This window comes from Camelus bactrianus, chromosome 8 (assembly GCF_048773025.1).
Source record: "Camelus bactrianus isolate YW-2024 breed Bactrian camel chromosome 8, ASM4877302v1, whole genome shotgun sequence".
Classification (NCBI taxonomy): domain Eukaryota; kingdom Metazoa; phylum Chordata; class Mammalia; order Artiodactyla; family Camelidae; genus Camelus; species Camelus bactrianus.
In genome coordinates this window covers 79,927,571-79,949,246 of record NC_133546.1, presented here as the reverse complement: position 1 = coordinate 79,949,246, position 21,676 = coordinate 79,927,571, and the positions used below count along the sequence as shown (strand labels likewise).

The following is a 21,676-nucleotide window of genomic DNA, read 5'->3' as shown; positions in this document are numbered from 1 at the left end:
ATTAGCAGATAGTATATAATACATATGTAGGTGTTTATACACATAATATATAATTCATGCATCTATATAATATATAACCCATAACAAATAATGTAAGATTATGATTAATATATAATATAACAAGATTACATAACAATAATGATGTAATATTACCCATTGTATGTCTTGGTTCATGACACATTCTCATCTTAGGTGCCTGTCAGAGGTATTTATGTATTAAAATTAATATTATAAGACACAGTTATGAACCTATCACCCAGCATCATAACAGGAATATTGACAGTGACATACTGTGTCCTCTTTCCCTATCCTGCTCTTGGCCTTTTCTCACAGGAAGTAACCAGCATCCTGAATCCTGGCTTACCCTTGCCTTGTGTTACTTTCACACACACAACATTTAAGATCAGTTAAAACAAATGAACTGCAGGTACATGCAATGAAGTGGATGAATCGCACACTCCATGTTAAATTGAAAAAGTAACCCCTAGAAGGTAGCCGATAGTGTGCTATGCTTTTAACTGTGTATATATATGTCAACTAAACTCACTGAATTAAGAACAACTACAGCTAGAGTCCAGGTGGGAGAGGGACAGATAAAAGGTGAGGTGAGCAGGTTTGCTGCAGGTGAGCGAGTTCCTTTCCAGTGACATGTCATTCTCTCTGAAGCAGGAGGCAAGGCCATCTGCTGGGAGTCAGGGAAGAGACAGAGGGAAGGTTAGAGGTGTGCAGAGAGCAGAGAATGTTGACACCACTGAGTGATAAGTGGGGAAATGTGCTCACTAGAGAAATCCTGGAGGATTGCCTGGCAGCGGCAACATGGTGGGCATTGATTTGTAGTCTTGGAAATCTGTGCTGGGAGAGCCTGCTGCCTGCAGGCTCAGAACAAGTAGAGCTGGGTGAACCGAGATGGAAGTCGGCCTGGTGAGGAACTGAAAAGGTCAAGGCTCAAGGGGGTTTTGTCTGTCATAAAGAGAGTGCTGACTGTGGATGCAGAGCTGGAAGGTGGGGAAGTGGAAGTAAGAGGAACGTGGACAGGCAGGAAAGCAGAGGAGTCAGCACATGATGCCCCAGTGAGGGTGAAGGAGGGCCAGGGAGGCTGGTGGAGAAGAAGCTGGACGGCTAGAGGTGGGCACTTAAAGGAGAGAGGCTGGACCTGGGGTGGAGACACGCCCGGGTATGAGCCCGGGGGTAGGGTGAATGGGGGGTGGCTGGCTCAGGCTGACAGAGAAGAAGACCCTACAATGACCATACTGGGTGGTGGAAGGAGAATGAACTTTGACGTCTTGATGGTAGGAGGCGAGGCAATACAGAGCTGGTGGTCCAGGTGCTCCTGACTGAGGCAGATGAGCAGGGAGGCCAGGGTGGCAGGCACTGCTAGGAAAGGATCTGGGTTTTCCATGTGCTCCCACGAGGGGAGGAGCAATCATCTGAAGGTGGAAAGTGAGCACAAGGAGGCCAACCCAGGCACCTGATCAAACGGGGGTTGTGAAGGTGCAAAGCGTCAACTCCAGTGATGGTGGCCCAGGAAGCAGGGACCACGGGTGAAGTGAGGGGGCACTCAGAGAAGAGAGGGAGAAGAGTCTTCTGGGTGTAGGGGGAAGAGAGGCCCCAGGACAAAGGAGCACAGAGGCACAGTGATGAGGATGGACTGGCTCTATGGTGACAGTGCAGGGATGGCTGGATCTTTGTCCTGAGGGCTTAGGTTGGGGGGACTACTGGCCTCATGAGGATCCCCCTCTCAGCAGCCTGGACAGAGGCTCTCGCTCCTGAGAGCTGTGTGGCCACCACTGTTCCCGGAGGGGCTCTGCCTCCATCTTCTCTTATCAGACTTTCCTGCCCAGCCCCCGACCGCCAGCGAGGGAGCCTGGGCCTCGCAGCTGTTTGCCGTGGAGGGACACAGGCTCCTCGGAGGAGCAGGCGGATCTTACTTTGCTCCGTAACCCAGGGCCTAGCAAAGCGCCAGCCCATGTGTGGGCCATGTAGGGGCTCGGATACTTACTATACTAACTCAAAGCAGTAGAATTGCAGAGCTGGAGGAAGTGACCACTGAGCTCACAGAGTTCACTGCCCACACCCCCATTCTACAGATGAGGAATCAGAGACCAATCAGTGAAGCAGCCTTGGCCAAGGTCACGCTGCTCGTAAATGCTGGCCTGTGTCGGGCATGCCAAGTGATGAGCTGCAGTGAAGGGGCTGAGAGGGGTCTCTGGGGCCAGAGAGCTCGGGTTCAAGTCCCAGCTCTGCCATTTATTAGCCGTGTGATTAATGAATGTCCTTACCTTTAAAGTGGAACTCATAGTGGTGCCAACTCATTGGGTTGTCATGAACACAGCGTTCCTGGAACAGCAGGACAGAGTTCTGTAAGGGTTTGCTGTTGCTTTGGTTATGATTATTATCACCAAGTGAACCCTGAAATGAAGAACAAAGGCAGCAAGAATTTTTATTTTAAAGGAGTTTCAAGTCCTCTGATGAATGCTTCATTTCATCTATTCAAGTTTTCATTTGACCCTTATTAACAACTAAACAATGGATGACTTTTGAGGCAATCTTGCTTCATGTCTTTAATTCTCACTAACGACACAGGCTATTTAACAGGCAGCAGTTTCTTTTCCAGGAAGAGGGACAAAAAGTTAAAAATGACTCAGTGCCTCTCGGTCCCCAGTGAGTTGGTTGTGACCTGTCAACCCAGCTTTGGGGAAGTGCCCGCTCCCCCTGGGCCCACTGAGCTGCCCCGCAGCCTCCAAGGGGTGCCATACCCCCACACGAATCCAGTCTCTTGGTTCCTATCTTTGCTTCAGATCCCTCAAGGACTGCCCATGCCCCAGGGCCCCATCTGCCCCACCAGCCTTGGCTGCTGGACTCCAGGACACCATCCTGGGTCTCAACCATCCCCTGTTCCTATGACCGCCCCACTACTCTACATTTTGTCCTTCAAGTGTGGGCTTCTGTGGCTCGCCACACAGCAGGGGTCTCCCCGTCCTCCACCTTGGGTAACTGCATCGTCCTGCACGGTGCCTAGGGAACCCGTGTGGAGGCAGGAAGAATACAGAACAACAGGTGCTCAGAGGGGCTGCCTTTCCCACTGCAGGGGCCCTAGAGAGCTTTCTCCCAGCTGGTTATTCACAGGCGCTGAAGCTGTGGAATCTCGATCTCACCAATTTAAAGGGCATCATCACTAATTACAAAAGCAATCATTTCTTCAGTAGCAAAAGGAGAAAAGACTTTGTGTTCCCCACCTCCAACTGTTTTCCTCCAGCTTCAGATGTTTCTCATCTCTGGGCAAGGGTAGAATGCAACTCACAGAATATTATTTTTCAATGTCTTTTCCCACTCTGAAGATTGCTTTCCCAGAACCGATGAAGGCTAGAATGGTTTAGCTTCCCTGGACTGAGGATTCAGAGGCCTGGGGGGAAGGGGGGAGGGGGAGGTGAGATAACTCAGCAATATTGAACCTAACAGAGACATTAAAAGGTTCTATTCTAAACAGAAAGGAAGCAGGATGCTATAGAAACAGGAAAACCATAGTTGGAAATGCAATAACGAGTTGCAAGAAAATAAACATAAAGATGTAAAAATGAAAAAGGACAACAAAATAAAAAAAGTTGGGAATGGGAGAGGGGAGCAAGAAAATGTAGATTTTTTTCTTTCTTTTTTTTCTTCGTTATTCTTAGGATGTGTTGGAGCCTACGTGATTATCAGTCTAAAGGAAATAGATATAGTAATGGGCTGATATATTTGAAGAATAAGGTAACCACAAATCAAAAGCATACAATAGAGTCGCAAAAAAACCAAAAAGAAACAAACTCAAAATGGCTTAAAGACTTAAATATTACACACGACACTATAAACTTCTCACAAGGAAACATAGGCAAAACATTATTTGACATACATCTCAGCAATGTTTTCGTAGGGCAATCTAAGCAACCCAAGCAACAGAAATAAAAGCCAAAATAAATAAATGAGACCTAATTAAACTTATAAACTTTTGCACAGCAATAGAAACCATAAGTAAAACTAAAAGACAACCTATGGAATGGGAGAAAATATTTGCAAAAGATGAGACTGACCATGGCTTAATTTCTAGACTATATAAATAGTCCATACAACTTAATAAGAAAAAAATAAACAACCAAATCCAAAAATGGGCAGAACAACTAAACAAGCAATTCTCCAATGAAGACACACAGATGGCCAATAGGCATATAAAAAATGCTTAATATCGTTCAATTATCAGAGAAATGCAACTCAAAACTACAATGTTATCATCTCACACCAGTCAGAATGGCCATCATTCAAAAGTCCACAGACCATAAATGCCGGAGAGGCTGTGGAGAAAAGGAAACCCTCCTACATTGTTGGTGGGAATGTAGTTTGTTGCAGCCACTGTGGAAAACAGTATGGAGATTCCTCAAAAGACAAAAAAAAAAAAAAAAAAAAAAGGCTTATCACCTAATCCAGCAATCCCACTCCTGGGCATATATCCAGAGGGAACCTTCATTCCAAAAGATACCTGCACCCCAATTTTCACAGGAGCACTGTTTACAATGGCCAAGACATAGAAGCAACCTAAACATTCACTGACAGATGACTGGATAAAGATGCGGTATTTAGATATAACAGAATATTACTCAGTCATAACAAAGAAGGAAATAAGGCCATTTACAGCAACATGGATGGAACTGGAGATTATCTCACTAAGTGAAATAAGTTAGACAAAGACAAGTATCATATGATATCATTTATATGTGGAATTTTTAAAAAAATGATACAAATGGACTTATCTATAAAACAAAAAACAGACTCACAGACTTATAAAACAAACTTAGGAGTTCGGGATTAACAGATACAAATTACTATATGTAAAACAGACAAACGACAAGGATTCACTGTAGAACACAGGGAAGAATATTCAGTATCTTGCAACCTATAATGGAAAAGAACCTGAAAAAGAATAGACTATGTATATGTACAACTGAATCACTATGCTGCATACCTGAAACTAACAAAACAGCTGTATAACTGAAACTAGCAAAACATTGTAAATCAAACACATTTCAATTTAAAAAAAATTGATAAGCTCTAAATACCTTTATTCAAAGAAAATCTTGAACTCTTCCCTCTTACAAAATTTAAAATGGGTAGCTTGAGCAGGGCCAAATTATACTGGATAGGCAGTTACATATCTTCTCCAGCACGTGGCCCATGCTACACACACATCGTGTTTTCCTACAGGTAAGAACAGCCCTGACTGCACAGCGAGCGACTCTTTCTGGGACAAGGGCCTCTGTGGCAGTGGCCTCCTTGTCACCGCTGCATCTCACCAGGAGGCCAGGGTTTTCAGAGGGGAGGGGACATAGAGCTCATACACTTCAAATTGACTTCCCGAAAAAACTATGGAAAAACCAAATTCACCTGCAGTGTAGGAAACATGAGCAGGGCCCCTAAGCAGACCGACAAGCCCAAAGTAAGATGGCCCGATGTTCAGATCGGAACCAGAACAAAGACCACCTGGCCCCAGTTAAATGACCACCACCTCACCTGCAATGAACTGCTCGTACTCAATGTCAGGGATGTTTCTGTTGAGACTTGGGAGGTCAAAGGAGTCGGACCAGGGATCGGGGCTCTGCCAGTGGTAGAGGTGGCCCCAAGGGAATAGCACCAGTACCGTCTCCTCCATCTTCAGCAGGGTCTTCAGGAGGAAGGCAATGTGGATGCAGACGTTCCTACGGAGGTTGAAGCCCTCTGGAGGGTTGAAGTCACACAGAAGGTACCTGGCTGGGAGCAAAGGAGAGCGGGTCTTCAGGGCCAGGCCTCTGCACAAGAATCCCGGCTTAGATAGAACAGATACAACGGGAATCCCTGCACAGCCCATGGCCTAGACTCCAGACACATTCAGCAGCTTCTGGTTTGTAAAGTGGAGGCACTGCCCACCCATCTCCATGTGGCCAATTACTTCAAGTCCGGGAGCAGTTGCGGAAGACATCTTGGCATCCGTCTAACACCACTAAGCACCCGACTAGCATCTGAGCACCCGTTCTCCAGGGGCTCTCAAACTTCTTGTTCTACAGAACCCTATACACTCTTAACAATTACTGAGAACTCCAAAAGGCTGCTATTTATGTGAGTTTAATCTATCACTATTTCCTGTGTTAGAAGTTAAATAAGAAGTTAGAAAAAGTGTATGAATTCACTTAAAAATATTAACAATCTACTGTATGTTACCATTAATACTCTTAAACAAAATATAATTCTATTTTTCAAAAGAAAAATCATTAGTGAAAAGAATAGCAGTGATTTTAATTTCTGCAAATCTCTTTTGGACTGGTGAGAGCTGAATTCTCCTATCTGCCTCTGCATTCCCTGTTTTGTGATATCGCAGGCCAGGTTTTCCCTGGAAAACCCCGCAGGAACTCGGGAGAGCAAGAGTGTGCAAAAGGCAGGTGACATCCCGGCGTTTCTATGAAAATGGTCTTGCACCTCAGGGGCCTTGGATACACTTTGATAACTGTTGCCCTATCCAAGGCGAGACTCTTCTACACAAGAGCCAGGCAAGGGTCCTGGATTCTGTAATGAGTTACCGCCACCACACCCCTCCCTTCTCTGTGTGTTCTCACAAGCTCCATTACTGCAGATGAGGATGTAATCCTCAACTGGGGCCTCTAATCCCAGAAGACTGCTAACTTCAAGAGGGAGGGTCCCATCTACCATCCCTACACCCCGCATAGTTTATTTTGAGTCAAGCCCTAGATAACTGCTTATCGGCACTGACCCTTGTGTCTTTTTCCTGAGGTTGACTGAAGGAACCAACATCTGGATGGAACTGAAATTTCCCTGCAGATAAACAAGGCTGATAAGCCACCCCATTCCAACATCTGATTCTGGGGCTCTTCAAAACCCGGGTAAGGCCCCGCTTCATCTAAGATGGGTCCTCCGCCTGCCCTTCCCGGGGGGTTCTGGGAGGCCGCGGCCACCAAGGGCGACCCAGACTCGCGGCCCCAGCCCCAGGGCCTGAGGGGGAGGAAAGCTTGAGGCTGTGCCCAAGCCCTGCCCCGCCCCGCTCCAACACGCTCCCCGGCACCACAGCCCTCCCCGGCCACCGCCCCAACCCCGATCCCACCCCGGTTCATGTCCGCCGGCCCCGCCGACGGCGCGGACGTACGTTTACCGTCTGTGGGACGCCGCCCCAGACAGGATGTCGGCCGCCGACTGACCAGGCCAGAACTAGTCGCCCGGCCGAGCAAGCCGCCATCCCCAGCAGCAAGCACCGCCATGGTCCCGGGCAGCTGCACACTTTCGGAGCCCGCTACCCGCCCCAGAAGCGCACGTCGGCCCGCGCAGAGCGTGGCGCCTGTAACCATGGCAACTCCGCGGGGCCCTCCCCTAGCGCTTGCGTCGTGCGTCCTCCCGAGTCTAGTTGTGCGAGGGCAGAACTTGCGGAGCCAATGGGAGCCAGGGCGCAGCCAGGACGGGGGTGGGGGGAGGCTTATGGGACAGCTGGGCGGGGCCGGGGAGGGCAGGGCCGCGTGGAAGTCCTGACCTGCAGGTGGCGCCGGCCGGAGGCTGGGGCGTTGCTGCCACCAGTGGGCGGGGCAGCGGGGCAGCGGGGCAGCGGGGCGGGGGCACCCTCACCTGTCCGTGTGTGGGGATCAGCCTGGGCTCCGTGGCCTCCGCTTGCACCGGACGTGGACCCAGGCTATCGGTGGGCAAGATAGAGGACTGAGCCCAGGCACGCACGGCTGGCCAGGTAGGGCACCTGAAGTGCAGATCCGCCAGGCCCGCTGCCGGCCTTGAATACGCGCTGCTAGGCAGTTTCCAAGAAGACGGGATCTGTCATAAGAGGGGAGGTAGGGCTTGGGTGCCAGATGTCGGGTTGGGTGCAGTCTCACAGGAGAGCCACGGTGAGAGGGCGCAGAGCGGCCCCTGTGTTGGCGGGGCTAGGAGTTTGGGGTATAGGGTCGGGGTGGTGTGTGCCTTTCTCTGTGGTCTCCTCACTCCAGAGCAAGGGGCTCTGCTTCCCCCCTGCCCTCACTGCACTCCCTGCCTTCCCCAGCACCACCTGGGGTGTGGTCATGTCGAGGCAGGGAAGGCCCAGGGAAGGGGCTCACTCAGGGGCATGGGCCACTCTGCAGGGATGCTGGACCTGACAGCAATGCAGTGCTTCGGAACTCCCCTGGGCTGGGTTTCTAACCAGTGGGATGGAAGGGCCTTTCCTTCCTGGGGTGCATTTGGGGGAACTAGATACGTCATGAATGTCAGCCCTGAAAATGGAGGCTGCGCTACATCCATTCTTGGAAAGAAAAATCAGGCCCTTCCAGCCCAGGTGACTCAGAAAGTCAGTCAGCAATGTTCGGGGTCCCCAGTTTAGGCTTTCAATTTGAGCTGAGCGGCTCAGGAGGCCAGATCCCTGTCCGTGGCTCCAGGAGTAGGCTTTCTGCTGGGGGACAGGATCCTCACAAACACCTGTGTCTTTGTGGGTCACTCCCCTCTGACAAGCTGGGAGGCAGGGTGCAGTTGTGGGAAATCGTGTTTCCATGAGGAGAGGGCCACCAAGTGGTGGGGGCACAGGAGACAGTGAGAAAGAGTCCCGCGGCCTTTCTGGAATCAAAAAACTGGCAAATGTGAAAAAGTGCATAATTTGTTTTATTGAACAGGCTGCTTATGTACGTTTGGAGGGCCAGGTTCAAGGACACTGCATCCCTCCAGGACAATAGCCTCAAAAGAAGAACAGACAGAGCAGGAAGAGATGTGGGGTTTCTCCCAGGAATGAGGCAGAACAGGGATTTCTGCAGATTTGCAAGGAGACCCCGACCGCTGAGCACCGGGTTACAACCCCACGTGACCCTTGTCGTGTTTGGCTTGGGCTCTGGGTCTGGCCTGATCATGTATTCTTCCAGCTGAGTTCCAGAAATTCAGAGGGTAGACTTAGAGAGGCTGCGTTTGGAACCCGGTGTGGAGACGGAGGGTCCTTTATCCTGAGTCCCCTCAGCCTAATCACTGTAGCTGAGTTCCAACACCACCCAGGCCCCCAGGGTGGCCGTGGAGGGAGAGCAAGCCTGGCAGGTGACCCAGGGGTCCCACTGCTGTGCCCCTCCCTTATCTTTGTTCCCTTTCACCCCGGAAGGTGTGATTGTCTCATGTCATGGTGACAAGCCATCTCTCTTCTCTGTCAGGTGGGATCCCCACCCCCGCTCAGCCTTCTTTCTGCATGGATGCTGAAGGACCAGGCTCACTTGAAGTTCTGAGTTTGAGCAGTAAGGTGGAAACAAAGAAACCAATGGAAACAAAGAAACAAGTCATTGTGGCAAAGCTCCCCACCACAGAGAAGCTGCCCTGAGTGGAAGGGAGGGTGTGGGCATGCCCATTTGTTTCGTGTCTCCCAGTGCTCTTCTCTTTCTTATTGCAGACCTGCATGGTTACAACAAAATGATCTGCAAAACTGAAAATATTTACTCTCTGGCTTTTACAGAAAAGGCTGACCAGCCTCTGGTTCCCGTACCGGTCAACTGATTGGAGTACCTTTCCAGTTTGGAAACATCTGGGCAGGCCCAGGTTTGCAAAATTCTTTAAGAGTAGTTATGGAGTTTTGCTTCTAAACATTTTTATGGCTGTATACTTCTGAGCTGAGGTTGTGCTGTGTAATTCTGAGCCGGGATTTTCTCAAACTGTTTCTTATTTCTTATACCGGACACCCCTAAATTCCAAGGGGAATGGGATGTTAAGGAAGCCATGGAGTTTAGGAAAAAGATACAGATTTCATTTCCATTTAAGCATCGATGTATCTCCATCCTAGGCAGTATCGGTTCTGTGGTATTGATAGGGGAACTAAATAGCAACCAAATTTATAGAAAATAGTGGGTCATTGGGTACACAAGTTCTTCTTTTCAACATTTTTGTAGTGTTTGCAGTTTAAGATGACCGTTCCTGAGAAACAGGCAGCCTCTTAGAATGAAATAGCATTTTCCCTGAACCATACTCAATTTTTATTTCGTAGACAGCAGGAAAGGCAATCACACATCCAACACTTGGGGACCTCAAAGATAAAACGTAACTTTCTGGGAGCACACTCCCCCCATCTCCCTCTGCTCTTTTCACTGTCCCATTGTCCCTGAAGGCTCTTTTGTATCTTCTGCTCATGACTCCAGTAACTCTTCCTTCTCGTCCCTCAGCTGGTAAGTTTACTTTTCTACTTTAACCAAGCAAACTGAAGCCAACAGAAGAGAACTTTCACCAGCAACTCCCAGCACATCCGCTCGCCTTCTGATGTCTGTGACCTCACTCTCGCTGCCCCACCTCTTATTACAGGTGACATCGAAAGCCAGATCATCCAAAAGTCACCAGGGGGCCCATCCATACAATCTTCTCCGGGCTGTCACTCCCACATCCATCCTCTCTGTCACTACCTCATCTATTTTGTTCTCCTGCTAGTTGGCTCCTATCAGTATATAAAAGTCCATCCTCTTAAAAGAAACAAACAGCACTCCTTGACTCTAATTGGCCCCCACCAATTGCCACCCCATGTCTTTGCAGCAAATCTTTAATGAGTCGTTTAAACTCACTGTCTGCATATTCTCTTGAGCCATTCCCTTTTGCACCCACTCTGGCTTTTCCCCTGATCCCTCGCTCTATGGAAACTGCTCTGTCAAGGCCATCAGTGACCCCACGTTGCTAAATATAGTGGTCAGTTTTTAGTCTTCATCATGCGTGGCCCTTTGGCAGCATTTGACCCAGCTCTTCCATTTCTCCTCCCCCGTGTTCCTGCTTCACTTGGCCTCCAGCCCATCGCTCTGCTTTCGATCCACTGGCTGGTCTTTTGCCAACGTCTCCTCTTTTTTCCAAATATTTACTGCGAATGTGCCTCGGAGTTGGGTCCTGGGTCTCTCCTCTATCTCACTGCTATACTTTTGGTGGAAGCAACCAGACTTGGAAATTGACATGCCATCAATTTCTCGATTTGTCCAAAACTCCCTGATTGAGCTTTTCCATTTGGAACTCTCTCCCTGATACTCATATTCTTTTTCTTTCATTCATCTTGCTTTCACATTCATACATATGTTCTACTGTGTAAATTACTTTTCCAAATTTTGAATCAGTCCATACATATCATGTGAAATGCTCAGATCTCTATTATTTCCACTAAGATGCTTATTCTACCTTAGAACCTTTCTGCATTTCTGTATTTATGTCAATAAAGTGAATAGTATTTCTACAAGCCTCATAGTTAAACAGTGTGTTTGTTTGGGGCTACTATGTAACATGAAATAATGATACATCAACATAGTCCTTTTTCATTTAATTTTATGTAACACCAAGATGAGGTTTTTGCACTGAAGACTGTTTCATTGAAATTTTACCTACGTTATGGACAGTCAGTTTATGTGAAAGCCCTCATTTCTCCCCTTTTCTGATATATTTTCCATTTGGCTATTATAACATATACCTTGGCATGAAATGAAATTCCAAATCCACTCACATAATAAAATTAATACATTTAAATTATATTTTTTAATGTTAAAAAGAAAGAAAAAAAACCCCAGACTCCTCTACCTATTAGGCATTTCTGTGGCAATATCTAATAGACTCCTTAATCATGACATTGAAGAACTGAGCTGATTCCAGCCCCTTTCCACCTGCTCAGCCCCATCTTGTCCCATCCCCTGTGGATGGAGAGGACATCCATCCCATTTTCCAGGTACAGATGTTGGAACCATGTTCTCCCTCTCTCTTTCTCTTACACACACACAGACAGCAAATCCAGCTTGTTAGAAAATTCTGGCTACTCTGAATTCATTAACCACGTACTCCCTGTTCCCCACCCTCCTAGGAGCCACCTTCAACCCCTTGTTGGACACCAATTAGCCTACTTCTTCCATCTTTGCTTTTCTACAATCTCATCCACACAGAGTCAGAGGGAGCCTATAAAAGCATACATTGAGGGGGTGGGTGTAGCTCAGTGATACAGTGCATGCTTAGCATGCATGAGATCCTGGGTTCAAACTACAGCACCTTCACTAAAATAAATAAATTAACCTCCTCCCAAGAAAACCCAAAACAAAAGCATAAATTGGACATCACCCATCCCATCAAAACTCACTAAAAGGGTCACCATTCCATTAGGAGCCAAAGTCGTCCCAAAGTCTTCGAGGACACGGCCTGCTCTGCTCTCCGCCCACACTCTCCCCATCACTCTGGGGGCCTCTGGCTCCGGCTCTTCCTTCTTCCTCCGGATCTATTCTGCTTCAAGTTCATTACTCCTTGAGATCTGCCAGGATTGCCTTATTCCCTCCTGCCTGCCTCCCACCCCACCGCCATCACCTGAGTTTGCTCATATCACTCCTATTTTTCCCCAAGCTCTTGCTACCCCCATCATGTTGCCTGTTTTCTCTGCTAAAACTCTGAGCCCCCAGTGATGGGGAGTCGTGTCTATTTTGTTGACTAATAAAGCCCAAGAGCCTTGGGAATGGGTATAGTTACTAGATTCCCATAAGTAGTAGGAGCTTATACAGATTTGCTGAATGAATGCAGAGGTCCTGGTCCAATTCGATGGAGCACTTCTGTGTCCTGCTCAAAGTTTAACTCTCCTTTCTTCCTGAGAGAGGGTGACCACTTCCTTGGTGATCAAAGGCAAGATCTATTTTCTTTATGCTGTTAACCTTAGGCGGGGAGACTGGGGGATCTTCATTTATATTTTAAAATTTGATTCACTCTGCAGTTTGTCTCCTGTCTATGTATCCTTTTGAGAAACCGTTTATGAGTGATCATTCTTCCATCAGATTGAACAGGATCCAGGGGGAAGTACCAAGCCTGTCCCATCGGCCATCCTGTGTGTCATGTCCTGTGACCCAGTGGATGCTCAGCACGTAAGTGAACCAACAGGAGTGAGTGAAGAGATGGGAACATCTCATAATTGTGGTGGCTGCACTCTGTCCGATGCCTTGAGATTTGGGGAAGGGTTTACAACTGCGGAGGCGAGATGTCAGGTCCTCTGTGCTCTTCCTGAGTGCCCTGGCCTTACCCATTCCCCCAGCCCCCTCTGGGCAGCCAAGCCCAGGAGCTGGGCCACCGGCGATTGTGCTGATCAATAATCCACCTCACCCAAAGTCCGGGGGTAAGAGCGGCCAGCACAACTGTTTGTAGACTCTGAAGTCAGGTCCTTGGAGGAATTCCTCACTGAACAATGTTTTGGACCTTTTATTTTTCTCTATAGCCTCCAGCTGAAGAAACAGATTGCCTTAGGTACATGAAAGGTGAGGACACCTACTATCCCCATGGAGCCCAGGTGGGGCTGGGAGTCTGCTGTTTGTACAGCCGGTGGGCTCGTGTTTCTTTGGGCATCCCTGTGCCTGAATTCCTGCAGTACACTCGGTGGTAAGAACGGGGGTGCCTGGCAGGGAGGGAAGCGGTTCGGGGGACTACACAGCTGGGGAGACGTTAACCTGGGGTGAGCGGGAGCCGGCTGATGCATGGAATCTCGGTGCAGGGAACTCTCCAAACTCAGAGAGGTTCCCACTCCCGCAGGGTCCCTTTGATCAGGGTGCTAGGCTGTCAGCACTGCAGGGTCCCTGTGAGGATCATGGTGCCTTCAGGCAGTGGGAAGTGAGGGGTCCAGTGGCAATTAAATTAACTGTGCACCCAAAGCCAACCCCCGTCTCTTTCAGCCTGTTTCCTAATCTGCAAAACTGGAATGATGTTAACCACCCCGCAGGTTTGTTGATGGGCTGGGACACACTAGACTGCCAGGAGCTGGAATTCCTCTGTGCCCTGATTGTAATCCTTCCTTCACACTATTTACTCTCACAAGTTCAGTCTCTCTGTCTCTCTCTCATTCACTTGTAACTTTCTCTCCTGCTCTGGTTTCATTTGATTCCCACCCTCCTCCCAATCCCCAGATGAGTGAAATTAATTTCTGTGTATCAGTTCCAAATTCCCGGGAAAGATGCTCTGTCCCCTCTGGATTGGTTGTCCGACCCATCAGTTGCAGTCAGAGGAGTGAGTCCCTCTGTGACCAGAGGAGGGGCTCTGCCCAGCCCCCCAGCCACCACTGTGGGAGCACATAGCTCTCCGAGGAGGAGGTACTGGCTGTGACTTGGTGTCACTAAGTGTGAATTTATCTCTCCTCTTGCCCCACCTTCATCCTCCTAAACAAAGATGAAAATTAAACACTCCCGAGATTTGTGTCATGGAACACTCAGGGTGGGGGCTAAGAGGGCTGGATTCCCTGCTGAGTGTAAGGGGCTACAGTGACTCCCCAACGAGAGCCTGTAAAGGAAACAGCACCGGCCCCACCGGACACTTAGGATGCTGAGTCTGCGTGACATTGAGCCAGGCTTCTGACCACAGCTCAGGGGTCTGGTCTGACCGGTTAGTCTTTGAAACCAACCAGCTTTGGATTCCTCAATCCCTCCCTGAGGTTTTACCTGAACCACGAGCTTCTGTATCTCTGAAGACAGATGATGAGGACCCTTCACGTAAGGCATTTGCACAGCCCTGTGCGGGAATTTGTGCTGCACGGTCTGCCCGGCGAGCTGACCAAAGTTCGTATTTTACTGATCTTAGAAATAGTCTGCTTTCCTGATGCACTGTTTCACTGAACAAGCAACAGAAGCCACCTCTGGCTGATAAAAGCAAAAAAGGGACTTAATGAAAAGATACTGGGAGGGTGCATGGAGTGGCCCAGACCAGAGCCGACCCGGGGGCCGTAGGAGATGTTGGGGAGCCCCAGGCACCAGGCTGCGCAGGGTGCTACCGGGCCCCCTGCTGCCCCAGCAGGGACCCCCCCTCCTCCTGACACTCCACCTCACTGCAGGTTCATGTCCCGGCAGGGCCAGGTCACACTGAAGCCACCAGCACACACCTCAATGGGGGAGTTGGCCCCTTCTCAGCTGAGGGCGTGCCTGGTGTGGGGAGAGGCCCAGTTAGAGGAAGGCGGTTCCCCTACTGTTCCAAGTTAATGCGCAAGTCAGTGTCCATCACTCAGGAGAACCGGGCTGGTCGGACCTCATTGTGGTGACTAGGCCGTCTGAGTTCACGTATTACTTTATAGGTTGGAAGGCCCAAGAGGGAGAAAAAGTGGAGGTTCTAGTACTTATTTTATATTTCCCATGTACCAGGTGCGGTAAGCAAGCCACTTCAGACAAGGCCCATAACAACCACATTAATAGGCCACGGAGAAAGACATGCAGTCAGGCCTCTGCAGCCCCGAAACCCGTGTCCTCATCAGTTCCGTAGTTACCAGTGGAAGTTGTAGGGATTTATGGGACTGTGTGCTCCTGTGGGGGCTGGGATGTGTGTGTTTAAATCCACATCTTCAGAAACTCGGCCAGAACCACAGCCACTGATTGTCTGCATGGAGGCAGAGGAGGGGAGGCTTCCAGCCTCTGGTCCAGCTCGTGTGGAGCTCAGAAGTTGCTCCTTCTGTCCTGAAAACAACACCAGAGCTGAGGGAGCTGCAAACCCACTGCTCTTCTTAGATCCACAAGAAAACTGAGGGGGAAAGCTGCTCCCAACACAGAGAGGCAGCCGGGCAGGCTTGGAGAGTCACAGCTCCCAGGGCAGAACCCGCTTTTGTAAGAACCCCGGGGGCAGGCAGATTTAACAGGTCCCTGAGGCCAGCTGGAGGCTCAGCGTGGGGAAGTCCGAGTGTGACAACTCCAGGGGGCCAGTCAGAGGGGCCCCCTGCTCTTTTTCATGCATTTTACCTCCAGGACCGTATCCTGTTCTCAGAGTGAAGATCATAGGAAAACTCCTCATGGTTCCTGCCAGGAAAGGAAAAAATAGCTCTATTGAAATACACCCAGAACATTCTCTTCCATTGTGCGGGGTTGTGTTTTTTTTTTTTTTTATGAGAAATTATTTTACCAGAGCCTAACCTACCTGGGGGAAGGGAAATACCTTCTGTGTCACCCAAATTGGGGTGGGGGAAAGAGACACACTTGTGGAGGTCACAGCTCAGGGCACAGGCTCAATGAGAACTAATCACAGGACTACAGATGCCCTGCTCTGTCCCGCTCCCCCAACACCTTACCTCCATGTCAGTAGGGCCCCTGTGTAATAACAGGAATAAAATTAAAAGAAGTAAATGTCTCAGGAGTGTCTAGGGAAAACCCAAAGACAGCGGGGAGATGAAAACAAGGACACACGGGTGGCTTTAGCCTCTCGCACGAATAGCTGTAGCAAACTACACACAGCCCAGCCCCAGTAGATAAACAGAAAACCTCACAGAAGAAACTATTTATTTTGGTTCTCTTACCCAGTGCATTCCATGGTGCATCCTCGCCTAGAATTGAGTGGAAGCAAGTCCATCTCAGAAGGGACATACCTGAAGAGAAATGGCTTTCCAGACTCTGAAGGGCAGAGAAAGCACCAGCCTGGGTTAGAGAAAGGTGAGGGGTGGGGTAGGGGGTGGGCTGCCTTCTTCCCCAAATAAGGAACCTTCCTGAGGCCAGCACAGTGGGAGGGAGGGCCATAGGGTGGAAGCAGCCAGACTTCTTCCTGAGAAGTGATAGGATGCCTCCAAGGGACCATTCAGGTGCCCAAACTGTGTCCTGATGGTGGGAGCCAGTCGGTCTGCCTCAGAGCCCAGGACTGAGGTGGGCGCACAGCAGGCCGGTCTTTCTTGGCCGGATCAATTTCACTTCTCCGAAACCCTGTGTAAAACATGAAGCGTGGACGACCTGGTGAGCACAGCTCTGCCCTCAAGACCGGTTTCAACTCCTCTCTTCCCAGAGAACAGCATCTCTGAGCCCGTCCTGGGTGACCTCACAGAGATCACCCTAGTGGCCCAGGCTAGTGACCGGGAACATGTACCTTCCTGCAGCCAACCCCAGACGTCCACTGATGCATCATATACTGGCAAAGATGTGAGTTCCTGTGCATTGGTCTAACAGCAGAGACTCTGCCACAGGCCCAAGAGGTGGTGTGTGGGACAAGCAGGGGTGCAGGAGTGTACGCAGTGCAAAGGTGTAAGTGGTGGCAGGGGTGCAGGGGCTGTGGAGGGTGCAGGCAGTTCAGGGGATGCGGGGGTGCAGGAAGTGCGGAAGGGCAGAGAGTGGCAGGGGTGCAGAGGTACAGGGAGTGTAGGGGTGCAGGAAGGTGCTCAGGCACGTGGCCAGGGTCAGAAGGCAAGTGCACATCCTCGCAGTCAGCCTGACCCCGGGAGATTAGTGCAATGGTCTGGGGTGGCGGAGGGGGCGGCGGCGGCGGCGGCGGCGGCGGCGGTGGGTGGGAGGCTGCCCGGGCAAGCCGGTCGATTTCTTCTCTTCCCTGCAGCCTGGCCTGGGGGGGCGTTGGCCGCCGGAGATTCGCCAGATGTTGGACTCCAGGTAAGCTTGCTCCTGGGTGGTGGGGCGGTTAGGTCAGAGGGCGGTGGCAGCGGCAAGGGGGCGGAGCGTGGCTGCCCCTGGCGAACTGTTGGAATAGCTGCCTTCTCCCGGCTGCCGGGCCTGGGAGCGGCCTCTGCTGCCCCAGGTCGCTGCACACACCTGTCCCACTCAGCAAGCTGAGTGGGGAGTGGAGGCGGTGTGGTTAAGGTGCAGGGCCCACGGGGATAGGGGGGCTGCCGCACGGAAGCCGGTCAATTCGCTCCGCTCTCCCCCGCGGCGGAGCCAGGGGCGGCTTCTGCTGCTGTAGAGGCGGGACGCCGGTCTCCAGGTGAGCTTGGTCCTGGGAGGCGGCGGCGGCGGCGGCGGCTGGGGGTTGGGGTCCGTTCCAGGGAGCTGCTCCATTTCTTCTCTCCCCCGCGGCCTGGCCTGGGGGCGACCTCTGCCGCCAGAGATTTGCCTGAGGTCCGACTCCAGGTGAGCTTGCTCCTGGGAGATGGGTGCGGTGCAGTCAGGGGGCTGGGAAGGTGGTGGCTGCGGGGATAGGGAGGCTGCCCCGGGGGAGCTTGAGGATTAGCTCCCATGTCTGTGCCGCGTGGCCTGCAGGCGGCCTCTGCTGCGCCAGGTCCCGGGACAACCCTTTCCCACTTTGCCTGCTGGGGGCGGGAGGCAGGGTAGTCAGGGTGCACGGGTGGCGGGGGTCGGGGGCCTGCAGCGGGGGAGCGGGCACATTTGCTCCCATCTTCCCCGCGGCTTGTCCTGGGGGAGGTGTCTCTTGCCCTGGGTTAAGAGACACGTGTATCCTAGTCAGCCTGGCCCCAGGAGGCGGGCGTGTTACGTTGGGGGTGGTGGCAGCAGTGGCAGGTTTTCCCATGGAGCCGGTCCATTTGCTCCCATTTCTCCCCATTTTTTGCCCTGGGGGCGGTCCCTGTTGTCCCTAGTTCGCCGGACGTCCATCTCCAGGTCAGCCTGCTCCCTAGAGGCGGCCACCGTGAGGTCAGGGGACAGGAGCGGTGGCTGCTGTGGGGGTAGGGGGCTGCCTTGGGGAGCTGGTGGATTGGCTCCCGTCTCCCCGATGGCCTGGTGTGGGAGTGGCCTCTCCTGCCTCAGATCACCAGACACACCTGTCCCATTTAGCCTGCTGGGGGAGGGGCGCCCTGGGAAGTGCCTTTAAAGTGTGGGGCAGGCGACGGCAGGGGTAGAGGACCTGCAGCGCGGAGCCTGTCAATTTGCTCTCCTCTTCCCCACGGCCAAACCTGGGGGCGTACTCTGCTGCCCAAGAAGCCGGATGCCCGTCTCCAGGTCAGCTTGCTCCTGGGAGGCGGGCGCGATGCTGTCGAGGGGCAGAGGCCGCTGCGACGGCCGGCTGCCCCGCCTAATGGGGCCACTTCTTCTCCTCTCCCCTGACCTGGCCTGGGGACGGCCTCTCCCGCCCAAGATTAGCCTGAAACCCCACACCCGGTCAGGTTGCTCCTGGGAGGTGGGCGCGGTGACATCAGGGGTTGGAGAGGAGGGGGGTCTGCCCCTGGCGGGCTGGAGGATAAGCTCCCATCTCTCTGGAGGCCTGACGTGGGGGTGGCCTCTGCTGCCCCTCATTCCCGGGTCACCCTTCTCCAGGACATATTGCCCCAGGGGTGCTGTAGGCTGCGGGGGCGGCGGGTTGTTGGCGGGGGTATGGAGCTTGCCGCTTGGGAGCTGGTGGTTTAGATCCCATTTCCCCCGCAGCTTGGCCTGGGGGCAGCCTCTGTTGCCCCAGGTCGCAAAGCACTGTTTCCCTGACAGCTTAACCACCGGAAGTGGGCAGGATGTGCTGAGGGGGCGGAGGCAGCCGCCAAGGCAGCGACGGAGGGGGCTGTCCCTGGCCAGCCGGTCAATTTGTTCCCATCTCAACATTTGCTGTCCCAGTTTCGCAGGACGCCCTTCTCCAGTTTATCCTTCTCCTGGGAGGTAGGCTCAGTGCATGCAGCCCAAGGTCTGGGCTCTCCCCTGGGGAGGGGCAGAACTCTCTTCTTCTTCTTTGTCTTTATTCTTCAGCAAAGTGGTTACTGGCCCCAATTCTTAATTCTGAGAAAGTGTAGCCTGTGTTACGGAGGAGCTGCTGGACAGTGAGGTTTCTGGGTGGGTTTTCACATCAGCTGATGCCCCAGGCAGGCAGGAAATCTATTGCTTAGAGCTTCTTAGTCTGGAGTTGGGGGATGGCCCCGCCATCCTCACCATGCTTTTTACAAATGTGTTACTCCCCTCTTTTTCCTAGGTGACATTTTAGGTTATTGGGTCCCAGATTGCTGGCACACTCATCCCTGTTCTCAAACATCTTTTAAACTTGGGTGAAGTGATAAGTTGGGGAAGAAGATGATTTACTGAAAGGTAAGAATACTTAAATTTGCATTAAAGCTACATTCTGTCAATCTTTCTCAAATGATTTTTCTCTGATTCTAAATCCATGACCTAGTGAATGTTGTACTCCTGTGTCAATCATTGATCTTCACATCACACTTGTTGAGTGGTCAACGAGATTTGTTATTTAGATTATTCCTGAAAGGAAAAGCTCAGGCTTTTGAGAATTCCTTGTCTGATGTCACCCAGGCAGTCACAGTAGAAGACAGAGCTGATATAAAAATCCCTCACCTGCCTGAACTGCAAAGCTTCTGGGATTACTGATCCCTGAAATGCAGGTGACTCTTGATGATAATCTGGGGGATGGTTTACATGATCAGATTCTTCCAGTCCTGTAAATGGGTTCCGTGGCCCCAGCCCCGGGAGAGCTGGTCATAAGGGCCATATCGTGAGGGGTGGGATGGGAAGGCAAGGTCTAAGAGCTGGCATCACTGAGATTCCACACTCGCTAAACACAGACCCCAGAGCCTAATTGTTGTCAGGTTCTGTTCTGGATTTGAGAGTGTGTTCAGACATGATTCTTGCCCTTCAGGGGTCACTGCCTGGGTGGAAGTAACCTTTACATAAATCTGGGGAGGATGACAATTAAGTAGATGGGCTGTTATGATTCTCAGTGTGCCCAGGCTCGCTCTTCCAGGCACTCGTGGGACAAACGAGAGTCATGTTATTCACTCATACACTGATTTATTACCCTTGAATTGATCATTTGTCCCACAGTAAGTGAAACAAGCGATGAGGAACCTGAGTTTTGTCCCCTTTCCTAGCACTGATTGTATCTGTCAGTCAGGCGCCCTGCGTATGCATTGTGAAATGGTGGTATTTCTTGCCCAATGGGACTGCACTGTCAGTTCTCAGAATCAGGGGAGACACGTGGGTAGGACAGCACACTGACACATATGGCACCCCCCACCCCATGAGACAGCATTGTCGATGCTCAGGTGACCCGATGTAGACCGCGGTGCTAAACCTGAGCATGTTTAGTGATCTTGGTGGCTATGAAAATACAGACTGCCGGTCCCTACTTCTGGAGACTCTGAGGGTGTGCACCCCAGAATTCTGCATTTTAAGAAGCACTTTAACTAATTCTGATGAAGATGATCTGAGTGTCCCACTGAGAAACACTGGTGTGCGATGCACCAGTATTGAGGATTCTCAGGGAGCGATGTCTTTTCAGGATGGTCCAAGGGCCCTCACGAGACTTTTGCCTTGGGTGTAATTGTATGTGTTCGAAAGTGATGTCTCTCACTTCCAGTGCTTGTCAGCATGCTCTGTGCAGGGATTTGCTCTCAGCAGATATCAAAAACTATAAGTCTTCAGGTCACCGAGCTAGAGTGTGAGCGATCTTTTATTTTGGTTTTCTTTATTGCAATGCGGAGTCTCCCGAGAAGAGATTCAGACTGAACAGCTTTGTGTCGGACTTTGGAAGACCGCTGGTGCCCAAGGGGTTCTCTGGCAGCACAATGACGAATCTAGGTACCTCTTTCACTGCTACGTCAATGAAGTGGACCGCTTGGACAAGGCCAAAGCTGGTATCCCAACCATAGCCCTTGACAGTGATGTTCGGCTCCAGGAAGCCATCAGATGCAGCAGGTGGCCAGAGGAGGAGCCGAACGGGCTCATGAAATGTGACACCCCCAGCTTCATCAACACGGACCAGAACTCTTCCTTTGGGGAAGATGATCTCCTGATTTTGGAACCACCTATTGTTCTAGAAAATAAGCCAGTTGCCCAGACCTCACACAAAGACTTGAATTGGAAATGTGCTTTGTCAAGTATTTCTCTGAAGATGTGAAGTCTGTCTTTGTATGGCAGGAAGTCCCCTTTCACAAAATTGTATGTGTTTGTGTCTGAGAGAGAGAAATGGAGACAGACAGAAAGACGGAGACAGAAGAGAGCCCCCTCAGAAGAGAGCTAGTTAAGGTGAGTTTTTGTGCCTTAGTAAACATTTGGGGTTTTGGGGGGAA

At 51.0% G+C, this 21,676-nt stretch overlaps 2 protein-coding genes across 24 annotated transcripts; one reads left to right on the top strand and one right to left on the bottom strand.

Moving 5' to 3' along the window:
• Positions 1-6: 6 nt before the first annotated feature.
• LOC141578403 (GDP-fucose protein O-fucosyltransferase 2-like) lies at positions 7-7,285 on the bottom strand. 13 transcript variants are annotated; one of them, XM_074368800.1, is made up of 5 exons: positions 7,160-7,285; positions 5,539-5,775; positions 3,237-3,403; positions 2,280-2,409; positions 7-1,371 (listed from the first exon to the last, which is right to left on the bottom strand). In XM_074368800.1, exons 1-3 carry the CDS (start codon positions 7,269-7,271, stop codon positions 3,396-3,398), a joined length of 357 nt encoding a protein of 118 aa, XP_074224901.1. In that variant the 5' UTR covers positions 7,272-7,285; the 3' UTR covers positions 7-1,371; positions 2,280-2,409; positions 3,237-3,395. The 13 variants fall into 13 exon arrangements, 12 of the variants coding, with proteins under 12 accessions (XP_074224901.1, XP_074224900.1, XP_074224902.1 ...); XM_074368799.1 differs by having other exon boundaries at positions 3,302-3,403; XM_074368801.1 differs by having other exon boundaries at positions 7-682; positions 2,280-2,337; positions 3,302-3,403.
• Positions 7,286-7,664: 379 nt separating this feature from the next.
• LOC141578400 (uncharacterized) lies at positions 7,665-21,445 on the top strand. Of its 11 annotated transcripts, none has more exons than XM_074368782.1 (11): positions 7,665-7,744; positions 9,171-9,346; positions 9,467-9,549; positions 12,771-12,857; positions 13,205-13,365; positions 16,251-16,379; positions 16,723-16,856; positions 17,266-17,318; positions 19,098-19,262; positions 19,570-19,682; positions 21,089-21,445. In XM_074368782.1, the coding sequence occupies exons 5-10, from the start codon at positions 13,266-13,268 to the stop codon at positions 19,571-19,573; spliced, it is 585 nt and encodes a 194-aa protein (XP_074224883.1). In that variant the 5' UTR covers positions 7,665-7,744; positions 9,171-9,346; positions 9,467-9,549; positions 12,771-12,857; positions 13,205-13,265; the 3' UTR covers positions 19,574-19,682; positions 21,089-21,445. The 11 variants fall into 11 exon arrangements, with proteins under 11 accessions (XP_074224883.1, XP_074224886.1, XP_074224884.1 ...); XM_074368785.1 differs by having other exon boundaries at positions 7,676-7,744; positions 9,171-9,251; XM_074368783.1 differs by having other exon boundaries at positions 7,676-7,744; positions 9,171-9,256.
• The last annotated feature ends 231 nt before the right edge of the window (positions 21,446-21,676 follow it).

Coding starts and splice junctions, on each gene's coding strand:
- LOC141578400 (XM_074368779.1), top strand. CDS start 10,261: ATGTCTGTGACCTCACTCTCGCTGCCCCACCTCTTATTACAG. Junction 13,245..16,250: donor TTGCCTTAGGTACATGAAAG/GTGAGGACACCT, acceptor TCTCTTACCCAG/TGCATTCCATGGTGCATCCT. Junction 17,319..19,097: donor CGCCAGATGTTGGACTCCAG/GTAAGCTTGCTC, acceptor TTTCCCTGACAG/CTTAACCACCGGAAGTGGGC.
- LOC141578403 (XM_074368791.1), bottom strand. CDS start 7,271: ATGGCGGTGCTTGCTGCTGGGGATGGCGGCTTGCTCGGCCGGGCGACT. Junction 5,776..7,159: donor GCGTCCCACAGACGGTAAAC/GTACGTCCGCGC, acceptor CTTTGCTCCCAG/CCAGGTACCTTCTGTGTGAC.